Here is a 14,042-nt window from a genome sequence, read left to right on the forward strand (position 1 = left end):
TGAACGAGATCGAAAAAAAAGATACGAAACCTGAAATCAAACGATATGAGATCGTCAAGATTGGTGAGAGTTCAAATAAAAAGTTCAAAACGTTTTTTGATAAATTCAGGGTTGAACCCAACCAATCAACCGAAATCAGTGTCGATAAAGTATTGCTGGAAATGGCAAACATGGTGATTGATGAGAGAGGGTTGAAAGACGGTGACAAAATAAGATGGATAATCAGTCACCCGTCGTGGAATAAACCTATCAGTTCAAAATTAATCACAATCAAAGGAAAACTCGATTCTGAAATAACAAATAAACTTTCAGGATTCGTTGAATACAAACAGGTACCTTTGTCTGAGGTAAAGTTTGAAATTCAATCAACAAAGATTCCTCGAGGTGCTGGTAGGTTAATCGTTACAAATTCAAATCTGAAAAGGAAGAAAAGCGTCATTACAATAAAAAATGACGATTCCATTTGTCTTGCTCGCGCTATTGTAACAGCTGTTGCAAACATTAACAAAACAAAATGGACACAAACACAATTAAAATACGGATTCAACAGATCACGAAAATTGCAAAAGGATATGGCTGAAAAACTTCATGAAGAAGCGGGAGTTGAAATCAATGAGTTTGGATCAACTTTAGAAGACATTAAGACATTTGCAAATCATCTCAAAATTCAAATCAATGTTGTTGATGCTGAATATTTTAACGAGTTAACGTTTTCAACCGAAAATGAACATAATTCTCAAATGATTTACCTTTACAAAAACGGTAATCATTTTGATGTAATAACGAGTATGACAGGGTTTTTGTGTAAATCTTATTATTGTCACACGTGCAAAAAACCGTACAAAAAACGTGATTGTCACAAGTGCCCTGCAAAATGTATTGCGTGTTTCAAGTACTTTGCAAATGGAAATAAATGCAGCGGAAAAGTGATCGAATGTAACGATTGTAATAGGTGTTTCTTTGGTAAAAATTGTTTTGAGGAGCATAAACGCGAAAGAAGTGTCAAGGATGGATCAAAATCGGATATTGTTTGTGAAAAAGTTTGCAAATGCCTCAAATGTGGGCGAATTGTGACAGACGGGCTTGAAAAACACATATGCGGACACAGTAAATGCAGTAATTGCAGACAGTACTGTGATATGAACGAACATAGATGCTTTATGGTGAAAAAAAATTCCAAAGGAGGAAACTGTGTTGGGTGTGTTGAGGAAAAAAAGTGTTATTCTTGTAAAACGAGAACCGATAAATACATTTTTTATGATTTTGAAACAAATCAAGAAACCGGTGTCCATGTCGTCAATTGGGTTGACTGTGAAGATTTTCATGGTAATAAAAACACGTTTGAAACGATTGATGAATTTTGTAAATTTGTTTTCGAAAAAGATAATGAAGGTTTCACTTTCATTGCTCACAATGCAAAAGGTTACGACGCTCAGTTTATCAGGAATTGGTGTATTGAAAATGGGATGAAACCGTATTGTATTTATAACGGAACAAAGATAATGAGCATGGAGGTTTCGGGGCGAAGGTTTATCGATTCATTAAACTTTGTGGCTGCTCCTTTAGCATCGTTTCCAAAAACGTTTGGTTTAACAGAGTTGAAAAAGGGGTATTTTCCTCATTATTTCAATAAGAAATGCAACCAAAACTATGTTGGACCGATCCCTAGTAAGAAACATTTTGGTTTTGATAGAATGAGCTCGTATGGTAGAAAAGCTTTTGTTGAATGGCACCAAGCGCGAGTTGATGAAAACTATGTCTTTGACTTCAAAAAGGAATTGAGAGAGTACTGCAGAAGTGATGTTGACATTTTGAGGAGAAGTATGTTAAAATTTAGGAATGATTTTATTGAGTTGGAAAACATTGATCCTCTTTTATACACAACAATTGCATCAGTTTGTATGACTGTTTACCGTTGCAACTATATGCCACACAACCAAATTGGTGTTGTAAAAGATTCCGCAAGAGGAGAAAAATTTAGTAAAATAAGTATAGCTTGGTTAGACTGGATATCTGAGAGAGACGGGGTAAATATTAAACATGCTCTCAATGGTGGCGAAAAAAATTTGACAGACATTGGAAAAGTTGATGGATTCTGCAAAGAAACAAAAACTGTCTATGAATTTCAAGGATGCTTTTGGCACGGTTGTGAAAAATGCTTTTCAAGCGATACAATCAACACAAAAAATCAGATGGATATGTTGACTCTCAGGAATAGAACAAAAGAAAAGAATGAAAGGATAATAGACTGTGGGTGGAATCTTGTTGAAGAATACGAATGCGGGTTAAAAGAAAACAAGGAGTTTTTGAAATTTTTCAAGGGTTGGGATCGAGAATGTATTGAACCTCTAAATCCAAGGGATGCGTTTTTTGGAGGTCGAACAAATGTAACAAAACTGACATACGATTTCAAAGAAGGTGAAAAAGGAAAATACGTTGACTTTGTCAGTCTCTACCCAACAGTGCAATTCTACAAGGATTATCCCGTCGGCCATCCGGAAAAGATTTTTTTGCCGGATGAGTACGATTTAAATTGGTTTGGTTTCGTAAAATGTAAAGTGCTACCTCCGCGTGGTCTTTATCACCCTGTTTTACCTCTCAAAATGACATGTGGAAATGCAGAAAAGCTGTTATTTCCACTCTGTAAAAAATGTGCTGTTTTAAAATCACAGGAAAAATGTTCGCATTCGGACGAAGAACGAATGTTTGTTGGTACTTGGTGTACAAACGAATTGAATGTTGCTGTTGAAAAGGGATATGAGATTCAAAAAATATTTGAGGTGTGGAATTTTAAAAACCGATCAAATGAACTTTTTAAGGGATATGTCAAAAAATTTATGAAGATAAAAATGGAAAGTAGCGAGCTTAAAACAGGAAAAGGTTGCACATACAAATCAGTCGATGAGTATCGAAAAGTTGTAAAGTCAAAATTAGGGATAGAGCTTGGTGAAATAAAATTCAACCCCGGGATGAGGGCAATCTCCAAACTGTGTTTGAATAGTTTATGGGGAAAGTTTGGGCAAAGAAACAACATGAAAAAATCTGTATATGTTGTTGAGCCACACGAGTTTTACAAAATTTTGCTAGATGAAAAGATTGAGGATCTGAACATTCATTTTATCAATGAAGAAATGGTTGAAATGAACTACAACCTGAAAGACCATTTTGTCGATAACAGTAATAATACAAACATATTCATTGCGGCTTTCACAACCAGTCATGCAAGAATGATGTTGTATGGAGTGCTAGACAAGCTGGGGGAAAATGTTCTTGGATTTGATACTGACAGTTGTTGGTATATTGAAAAAGAAAAAGGACCGACCATCGAAACAGGTGATAACCTAGGTGATCTTACCGATGAGCTTGGTGGACATAACATTGAAAAGTGGTGTGGAACAGGGCCAAAGTCTTACAGTTATTGTACAAGTAATGGAAAAACAGTATGTAAAGTAAAAGGTTTTACACTCAATTACGAAAACAGTCAATATATTAACCAGCAGACAATGAGGCAGCTAATTGAGGGTCAAAAGAATCGGATAACAACAGTCAACGAACAAATGATAACCCGAGATAGTAAGACAAAGGAGGTAAAAAACAGGTATCAGGAAAAAGACTTTACAATGTGTTACGATAAAAGGGTGGTCGCAAAGACTGAATCAGGAATTGATACTTTCCCCTATGGTTTTTAAAAATTTCCACACAGACTCACGCCAAAAGGCGTGCTATGCGCATGCGCCAAGGTAACTTTTTAATATCATTTCTCGCGCATGCGCAAAAGCTTGTGCGCCAAGGTTACTTTTTTTATATATTTTTTACACTTTTAACTGAATTATGTTTGTTGGGTTTGAGTTTGGGTGGATTTTTTAGGTTGGGTTTTGTTGGGGTTGGGAGCACACCTTTTGGATGCGCGGTAAAGTCGCGCCCTAAGGTGTGCTATATGACTACTGGGGGGGGGGGGGGGGGTGGACTGTGTTTCAAAAGAGATTGGACAGCTCGGTTGATTTCTACCGCGGCTGGGACGACTACAAACGAGGCTTTGGAAATCTCAATGGGGAATTTTGGCTCGGACTGGACAAGATTCATCGCCTGACAAAAGAACGAAGCAAGCTTCGAGTGGATCTTGAAGACTTCAGTGGGAATACAGGATATGCTGAGTACAGTTCCTTTGGTGTTGATGATGAGGGAAGCAAATACAACCTGACTCTTGGTTCATACTCTGGTATAGGAATATACTCTGGTATAGGTATAGGATAGCGTTATTTGGAAGTTATGTTCAAAAATAAGTATACCAATTAATGAGAACGTTCACTAAATCAAAATATTTGCTTTGTTTAAAGAAAAAATTCTTAACAGATACAGGAACTAAAGATAGCAATGTTCCGTCCATGAAAAAAGTGATCATAGAGACTATCATAGGGTCATTTGATGTTTTTAAGAACGCTATTAAAGGACGTGCCCTTGACGAATTTGTTTTGAATTCTGAGAACATTTCAAGAACAACAGAACGAAGAAATTGACAGTTTTATTCGCTGACGGATGGTAAACTTTATGAAAGTTGATTTCCAACACAGGTTATCTAGAAAATGCGCATTGTTTAGACGAAAATGTATATTTTTTTTATGAAACATTTGAAATTGCTACTCCTGACAATTAAATCAGCGATGCGTGCTATCAAGTACAGTGAAAATCGAAATCTCTAATTCAAAAATACCTTTTATTTGCGCTTGATCTGGCTGGAGAATCAATTTAAATAAAGTTTACCTTCTCTTAGCGAGGTAAAATTCTTAGTTTCTTGCAGGATTACCTTGGAATCTTGTCAGAATTCAAAATAATTTCAACGGCTTTTCTTTGCTTGACGTCCACCAAAACGCAACTTTATGCGACTCTTTTGAATGTCGTAGGTCGCGTGTTATTGGTAACCGCTGTAAGCCGTTGACACGCAATAGGTGTGATTATGCGTATTTCAATTGTTTATATTAGATTTTATTGTTATTGGTATCTGAAAACCCATTTTGATTGGATGTACCAATAAAGCTATTGCTATTATTACTGTTACCTCCCTGAATGCTTTTTTTTTATATGAACTGTCTGTTATTCACTTTATTTTGCGGATTAAGTAATAAAAGGTTCCTTATTTGATAGATACATATTTTCTTATTTTGAAAAAAAAAAAAAAAAAAAAAAAAAAGACTGCCTGCAGTAACGTTAAGGTTACTCCAAACCTTCGAGGGGCTACTTTTTGCCGAATGTTTATTTTTCGATCAAATTAAAGTTAATTACTTAAACTTACATTTGCAAAAACAAATTATTTAAAATCTTAAAACACGCGCGAGAACATTGAGAAAAAGGTATTTTCGTGAAAAAGTTAATAAGTTTTCAAGGTGACATAATCTCTGTAAGGCGTGGACTCCCCAGCGACCTTTTCGCGGCAACGGCTTCATTTCAACTTATTAGTATTTTTTGTTTACACTCGAGTTTGAGTGCTGTGGTTTTGGAAATAGGCAAGTCAATTTCTTATCACTTTGCAGCACAGAAGGTGCTAAGTATCTTGAATCTTCCTAGACCAGTGAGCAATGTTTCGTGGACTGCACATTAGACTGCAAGCAGTCCCTTTCTGGATAGTCGAGATGGTGTACTCATAGCGCGAGACCGAAAGTAGCTACACGTTTAGTTTTTCTTACATCTCCAGTGCGCGTAACGGCCTCTCTGTTGATGCGTGTTACGTGATACTTAGGATGCAAAATGTTCAAAAATCTATAGCTCGGGTTTGAATCATCGTAAAATTCTCGTTCTTGCACTAAAATAAAGCTATTGAAATGTGCTATGAGATGCAATGAGATATTATTATGCGCGTTTGCTTTTTATTGAAAAATATTCGCATAAACTTTCGTTTCCGGTTTTGTTTACCAGTACACGATTCACGCTGCGCACTTGTACTTTTTACTGATTTCACCTTGAAACTGTGCAACTCTTATGTTGTTATTGCTGTAAACGTACTTTCATTAAATTTTAAGAGCGGATGTCTGTAAATATCAACCAGAGGTGTGCAATAGCGAAAAATTCAAAATTCTCAAAAAAATTCACAACATAGCCCACGGTAAACTATTGCAAGAAATACATGTTTTACTTCGATCCGATAATTATTTTTGATGTGAGGCTATGATCTTGAATTCACCGCTCCTGAACCGGGTTTTCGGTGTCTGACACCACATGTTGCGAAGACCTTGTTTTAAAAATCAAACCAGTTTTGTTCCAAACGAAAAACATCCAGTCTGATAAAGTACACAATTATGGACATCATGAATGGTATCTTACTCATCTGAAGTAAAAATTAAATATTTAGGAGATTTTTCAATATTTACAATTTTTTAAGCGATTTCTCGTGATGCCAAATTGACAAATTTGCGAGGCTAAAATCATCAACTGGTACATGGCGTTGAGGATAAAGATTTACGCCACGTGAAAGAGCATCATTTCTTCTTATAAAATCCGCTTTCAAAACTATGGGCAACACAAAAGGAGATTTTTGAGGCCGCGAATTACAAGTAGTACTTTAGTGAAATTTGAACTTTTCTGTCACGGCATTCCGATGCTAAAACTCAGATAAACACAACATGAAAACGTTTCAAACAACAATTGTTTGTTGGTACTTGCTATAGGTTATGGCCCAGGTTCATAATATTACTTTCCATGGTTTTCAATCATTTCGGGCAGGCACAAAAGATTGTAGCAGTTTTATTAGACCCCGAGTTCAAAAGCGTATAAAGGTCACAAAGGTCAGTTTACGTAGTCAACGTTTTGAATTCGGACCAGAATGTTTTGCATTGAATCTTACTTTAGAACAAATGAAACAATAGCTACAAGTGCTACGTAATTCATACCTTTTTAGCGAGCTTTCTGTACATTGTAGAAACCATCACATCAATCAGGAACGATACATGCATTTTGCCGCGATTTAAAAATACGTTTAACGGCAGAGATTGCGTTACAGTTTGCGCAGACCATTTGCCCCCAGGGGGAGGGGGACTCCCATATCAAATTGACGAGTTGATCGTCATAAATTTTGAAAAGTACCACTAAAAGGTACCAGAATTTGTTTTGTAGCCGTGGTCTGTATAATTTTCCCACTTAGTGGTACCAATTCTAAAATGAATACGCTGAATAATAAATTTAGTTCGCGTATTTGAAGGAGGCTGAGGGGGAGCAGGGGGGGGGGGGGGGAGGAAATGAGAGGCGTATTTTTCCCTCCTCTCCCCCTCCCCCCTCCTTTATTTCTCAGCCAGTCGTGGTCACTTTTGACTCGCTCCAGCCCTCTCGCGCTTCCTCGCCCAAGATGACAGCAACGAAGGATTATTCAGCGCTCCCGCTCCAAAAATACGCCTGCATTGCAGGCTAGCTTAGTGAAAGTTGACTGATATTAATAACTTTCTCTTATATGTTTTCGCTCAATACCCTAAAACTGGCTAAAAGGTACCGCCATACCTTTGACAGGTACCAAACCACGAATTTTAACCCCCGAAAGCTACGATCACCCCCGTCAATTTTTATATAAAGGTTCACCCCCCGGGTACCCTGCGAGCAGAGGCCCTTCAACTTATCTAGGAAGATCAAAGGGCCTCTGCTCGAATGGTACCCCCCGGGCGCGTGCCAAGGGTAATTTTTCACTGCCCCTTCGATACAAACTGTAACTGCGATTTCAGCTTGTGAGCTGTATTTTCTGTCACTGAACTTTCTAAACGTGCAGTTAGCCCACGTTGGTATTCAGATCGCTTCAGTTTGTTTATTTTGCTCTGCAATCCAACTTTAATGCTCGATTCTGGTTTCACGGCGTTCAAACAAATTGAGGCGAAATGGTATCGTGTGAGTATGCCTCGATTGTTGGAGGAGAATATGGACAAAGTGTTGGAAATCCAGCGAATACCCAATGTATTCCAATCAGAGATTGTGCAACAGACATTCGAAACTATCTAATTGCTGACTGAACACTGAAAACTTCTCGTAGGCAGAGCGGGTATCGAATTAATGTAACGCAAAACTCCTGACCTTAAATAAGAATTACCTTTAACAACGCTTGCAATTTGATTCTGAATTACTGGTTATTACATCCACACACATTTACGATTTTTAGTGATTTTTTTTTTTTTAAGTTATTTGGCCCTGTGCTTTGTCACTGTTACAGTTTCCCGACGTAAAGAATGGGGAGCTTAGTGGGGAGGCAGCAGGGTAAGAGCGAGGAGGGAAACGGGGTTGCGTCACCACTGTCGTCCCTATTTTCCCCAATATTTCCTGCAGTACGACTCACACCTGCTACAGTCGACCACAGTACATTGTCAGTAGGAATAAGGGAGGAGGGTAGGGGGAGCAATTTTTGTCAGAAAGAGGGCCAGGGTTTCACAGCCTGGACGGCACTGCTACGCTATTATTTCTTTATGAAGTTTAATGCTCGGCCCCACTAGCACTTGTGCTATAAACACTGCCGAGGGTAAATAAAAGTTGTTTATTTATTTTTTATTTTTACGCTCCTTTGGCTGTAAAGCCAGTTCTACAAAGTGACAAAACTAACTGACTAAACTTCAGGGCAAAATTTCCCTTGATATCTTCGAAATCGAGGACAGCCATCTAATCAGGTCTATTTGCTCAAGACATCGAGATGCTTATGGCATCAGACGGCGCTGCCTAAACCGATTCTGCGCCGGTCCCACCGAGTTGGGCAGCTAATCATTTCAAGCAAACGAAGGGAGATCGGGGCATCACATTTGTGCAATCTAGACTTATCCACAAGATGACCTCGATATTAGTGCCTGTCGGCTTTCGTAAGTACTCTAAAAATTCAGAGCATAGCACCATATATTCAGGCAACATGATCTCGTTGGATCGTGTTCTTACTTTGACCCATTAAGGCCAAAGAAACCATACTTTGTCTGCTCAAATTCCATTACTGATGGATGAACTATCTTTTATCGTATGAAAACTATCATACAACAGACAATTTGTGTGAACAATAAATTGAAAATTGGGTCTTATCCAGATGAACTAGACAGTCACATTGCTTTTAACTCTCCTTGAGTAGCATTCATGGTAGCCTCGCGAAACGCCCCTCGGGGACGGGAGCGATGAGAGGCGGCTGTATTCGCAGGCTACGTTAGACTGAAATTTGAAAAAATTTAAAACAACTGCGCGAGTGTACAACCAACCAGATAAAATTGTGATAACCCAAAACCGTAATCTCAGTTTGAACTGATTATATAATTAATTGTCTTTGGGGTCTAGCTGGACGAAACATCGATTTCTATCCCGTGGACAAGGGCGTACGTAAGTGCAAGGTCAGCGGTCTACCGGTGAAATGTATGTAACACAATCTTTGTGACCAAATGTATAAAACGGCCTAAAGTGTAACGATGTTTCCTATAGATGTCCCATATTCCTTAAACATCCAGTGTGGCCGCTCGAAGGTATGAATTATATAGCACTCTTAGCTATTTGCTCCATTTTTTTCAAAGTAAGATTGAATGAAAGAAGTCCTGGTTTCATTTTATTCCATATTTACTAGTGTTCCGACCGGTTGACAACGTAAACTAACCCGTGTACGGCTTTTGAACTCCGCTAAAATCTTTTGACACTGCCCCTAAAAGATAGAAAACCAAGGGAAATAGTCTTACAAGCATAGGTCATGAACAGGCAGTGCCCTGTAGCAAGAATTAATAAACCATTGTTGCTTGAAACGTTTTCATGTTGTGTTTATCTGAGTTTTAGCAACGGAATGCCGTGACAGAAAAGCTCAAATTTCACTAAAGTGCTACTTGTTATTCGCGGCCTCAAAAATTTCCTTCTGTGTTGCCCATAGTTTTGAAAGCGGATTTTATAGGAAGAAATGATGCTCTTTCACGTGGTGTAAATCTTTATCCTCAACGCCATGTACCAGTTGATGATTTTAGCCTCGCAAATTTGTCAATTTGGCATCACGAGAAATCGCTTAAAAAATTGTAAATATTGAAAAATCTCCTAAATATTTAATTTTTACTTCAGATGAGTAAGATACCATTCATGATGTCCATAATTGTGTACTTTATCAGACTGGATGTTTTTCGTTTGGAACAAAACTGGTTTGATTTTTAAAACAAGGTCTTCGCAACATGTGGTGTCAGACACCGAAAACCCGGTTCAGGAGCGGTGAATTCAAGATCATAGCCTCACATCAAAAATAATTATCGGATCGAAGTAAAACATGTATTTCTTGCAATAGTTTACCGTGGGCTATGTTGTGAATTTTTTTGAGAATTTTGAATTTTTCGCTATTGCACACCTCTGGTTGATATTTACAGACATCCGCTCTTAAAACCTTATATATTGCAGTTTCAATATTCTATAAAAGACTGTCCATAAGAACTTCATTTTCAATTGAAAAATGGAAGCGAGTTTTTATCATGTGGAACGCGTATGAAATTATAATGCGTCACTCATTAACGTGTAACCCGGCAAAACGGTTTAAAAAGTCGTATCTCTCGACATATTCAACAAATAAAAAAAATAAAACCATGCTTTTAAACCTCATTTATTACATCGTCAAGCCTGGTTAAGTGTAGGAGATTGCCTTTGGGGGTTCTAGTATTCTTGCACATCTTGGTTTATAAACCAAAATACGCTCATTAATTCGGAGACTTACAATGTTACTGAACACAAACAAAACTTACCCGATAGCTTTCATGTCGGCCACTAGTGCCTCCCTATGATGCTGCATTGGCGCTTGCTTGTCGGTTTATCTTCTTTTCTTTTCGTTTCTTTTTTGTTAAACGTTTCTTCCCCTAGGTAATACCGAAAACGTGCTCGCAGAAGCTAACTGGGAAAAACATGACTGAAAAACTATAACTTTCCCGCGAAGCACCATTTTGCTTCCTGTGAACGTCAGGGGTTCTACTATGTTATTAGCTGGCGGCTCACAGTGTGAGCCCGGTGTTGACATAATTCTCCGAGAAGGCGTGACATGCTTCTAAATCTTTAGAAGGCGAAAACTCGCAATACGATTTCTGCAAGATGCCTCCTCTTAAAATGAATTAATAGGGTATGTAGAATTGAAATCGTGAATCGTGAAATTTGGCTCGAAAGTTAACTGAACAACGAGGAACAAAATAGTGTCGGCATTTTTTTTTTAATCAAATACTTCCCTCCCGGCGGCCTCGGAAAGCAACACGTTTGCAAATTCTTTTTTACTGGAACTTGACAGATATATTAAAAGAAAACCAATAGGAATACGGGGTAATGCTCACACCCTTTGAGAGATTGATGATTTGTGATTAACACTGTGCAGCTGCATTTCGTCAGAGATCACGTTTGATGCCCGATTAATTCGACGGAATGGCGCTCTGTCATTTTACTGTTTACCGGCTTCCTTCGCCTTAGCAGAGGAATAACCAAAATAGCTTTTAATTTTATCGACTTCTACATTAAATAAGCTTTTTATCGATATATAGATTGTGGTGGTTTCCTGAAAAACAACGCGCGTACGAATTTTTTCGGGAAGGCACCCGCGAAGGTTTGGAGTAACCTTAATTCGAACTAAGAATTAGCATATGAGGTATAATCTATTGAACTGCGAATGAAAGACGTTTAGCAGTTTCAAAAAGGAAGTCTGAAAAAAATTCAGGTTTGAACAGGATTCGAACCCATGAGCTTTGCGATGCAAGTGCAACTAAGCTACCTAGGCGTGAATGAGGAGCTGGCATGGTCTTTTTGTTTCGTAATGTTAATTTGTGAAAAATAAGTGGGGAGAAATACATCAGTGTGAAATATATGAAAAATCTGTTTTTTTGAATTGCTGTTGAAAGTTTTTAAGGCTACTAATATGTTGCGACATTTCATTACGCCATACGTACGCTTCTTCTCTTTTGTGTTTTTCTAGGAACTGCTGGTGACTCGCTTTCTTATCACCGTGGCATGGCTTTCAGCACCAAAGATCGAGACAATGACGGCTATCGCAGGAATTGTGCCACGTAATTCAAGGGAGCCTGGTGGTACAACAGCAGCTGTCACAACTCCAACCTGAACGGCCGCTATCTTAAGGGCAAACACTCCTCTTATGCTGACGGTGTGAACTGGTATCACTGGAAGGGTTATTGCTACTCCGTAAAACGAGCTGAGATGAAAATCAAGCCAGTTAATGCTCAAAACTATGCGCGCTTTAAGTTTTTGTGTTGGTTTTGTTGTAGGCAGTTAAACACAGCATTATTTCGCTTGTCTCTGAGTGATCTGTAGTCTTTTTCTTTTGTTTTCATGTATACATGGAAGGGATATTTCTAAATGGGCTGAAATCTAAAATCGGAGTTTTGTAAACGCAACGCTTTGTTGGTGTGGGATGTTAATGGCTTTCCTGAACAAATGTAACAGTTACAAGAAGACGTTAATAAAATGTTTTGGGGTGAATTTACCGTGTTTGTCATCCAATCCTGCTTCTCAGTCCTTAAACCATGTAAAATGCTTACATCCTTAAATTACCGGTCGGTAAATACACTTGTTTTGAGGTGTGCTAAAAAGATGGATCATTTATGTCGACTCATGCAAATTCTTTTTACCACCGGTTCAAATTATTTGACAAACAGCTGATGCAGCGTTCGAATACATGGGAAGATGGAACCAGATAACAGAATTATGCATAAAAGAGCCCACAAACGTTATCTCCCAAAGCCGGAGTAAAATTTGTCCCATCTACTAATTCATCCAAAATCAAAAGGAAATTTTATAATTACTTCAAAATCCCAAGACAAAAGTAAAAAATGAATAAAGAGATTATGAAAAAAGAAATTACAGCCCTCCTTAATCTGCCGAAGAAAAATTTAACATTTGTTTTGCTAACTAGTAGTTTGATCATGTTTCCTCGACCGCTAACATTTTGCTATACTCATCAATATACACATGACTGTTTCATGTTATTGTTGTACTGGAGAATAAGGGACTTGTCAGAAATTAGCAGGGGAGGGGGGGGGGGGGGGGGGGAGTGAACATTTTCAGTGAAGCGATAAAAATAAAATGAACCTTTCAAGGAACGGGATTAAAATGCCCCGACCCTCCCTTGGAACTTGTCCTACAATTCCATGACCCTCCCCTGGATAAATAAAACGTCCGAATTCTATATACAGCGGTAAAGGAAAATGATTCAGTACTTTTAATAAAGCAAACTTGAATTACAACCTGTGTATAAACAGTTATATACAAAGGCAATCAATTCCATCATTATTCCATACTGGACATTAAAACACATTTCAAGCCGACTGAAACCTTTCAGTACACGCATTTTTCCTCTAGCCACCCACCAAGAGTCAAAAAAGGATTTGTTAAGGGCGAAGCCCTAAGACTCCTACGAACAAACTCCTCAAGAAACAACATTTGAGGAAAATATTAAAAAATTTAAATCACGACTCTTTGCTACACTTGCTACCCAAATAATTTGATTGAAAAATTTTATCAGATGTCAAATTTACAGAAAGGTCATCGGCGTTGAAGCACCCCCAAGCAAATATTGCCTTCCTTTCGTAACAAAATATCAACCATCAGTGCCCAGTCTCAAACATGTTTTAATGAGAAAATGGCGCTTAACTGATACAAAACCGGCCTTTCCTGCAAGAAATCGACAAAGAGTCACCACTAATTTCCTTTTAAGAAAGGAAAATATCTACATGTATATGACATGCTTGTCAGAGCAAAAATATAGAGAGTTTACACTTCCAAAATGTTTCCACTGTTAGAACTGATGCAGGCCTGCCACCCCTTGATATTTCCTAACTCTATTATGAGGGGAAAAGCACCCCCAAAAAAGAAACAGGTGCCTTACATCCGATATCCATTTGACAAGAGACTGTTCCCTGTGGCTTCAAAAGATGTTATCAAGCAACATATGGCATTTACCATGAGTGAGACTAAGGATGATGATAGTGATGGTGGGCATGACTATGATTATGATGATGATGATGATGGCAATGGTGATAATAATGTTGAGGATGATCCTGATGGTAGCACTTTTGATAGTGATGCTGTTAGAGAGATCAGTTCTT

General features: G+C 38.1%; 1 protein-coding gene across 1 annotated transcript; it reads left to right on the forward strand.

Moving 5' to 3' along the window:
• Positions 1-572: 572 nt before the first annotated feature.
• Positions 573-12,384, forward strand: LOC146448456 (uncharacterized). The gene is made up of 3 exons (XM_085102564.1): positions 573-3,573; positions 3,929-4,219; positions 11,897-12,384. The coding sequence occupies exons 1-3, from the start codon at positions 573-575 to the stop codon at positions 11,989-11,991; spliced, it is 3,387 nt and encodes a 1,128-aa protein (XP_084958690.1). The 3' UTR covers positions 11,992-12,384.
• The last annotated feature ends 1,658 nt before the right edge of the window (positions 12,385-14,042 follow it).

This window comes from Pavona decussata, unplaced genomic scaffold (assembly GCF_977016875.1).
Source record: "Pavona decussata unplaced genomic scaffold, jaPavDecu1.1 SCAFFOLD_912, whole genome shotgun sequence".
Lineage (NCBI taxonomy): Eukaryota > Metazoa > Cnidaria > Anthozoa > Scleractinia > Agariciidae > Pavona > Pavona decussata.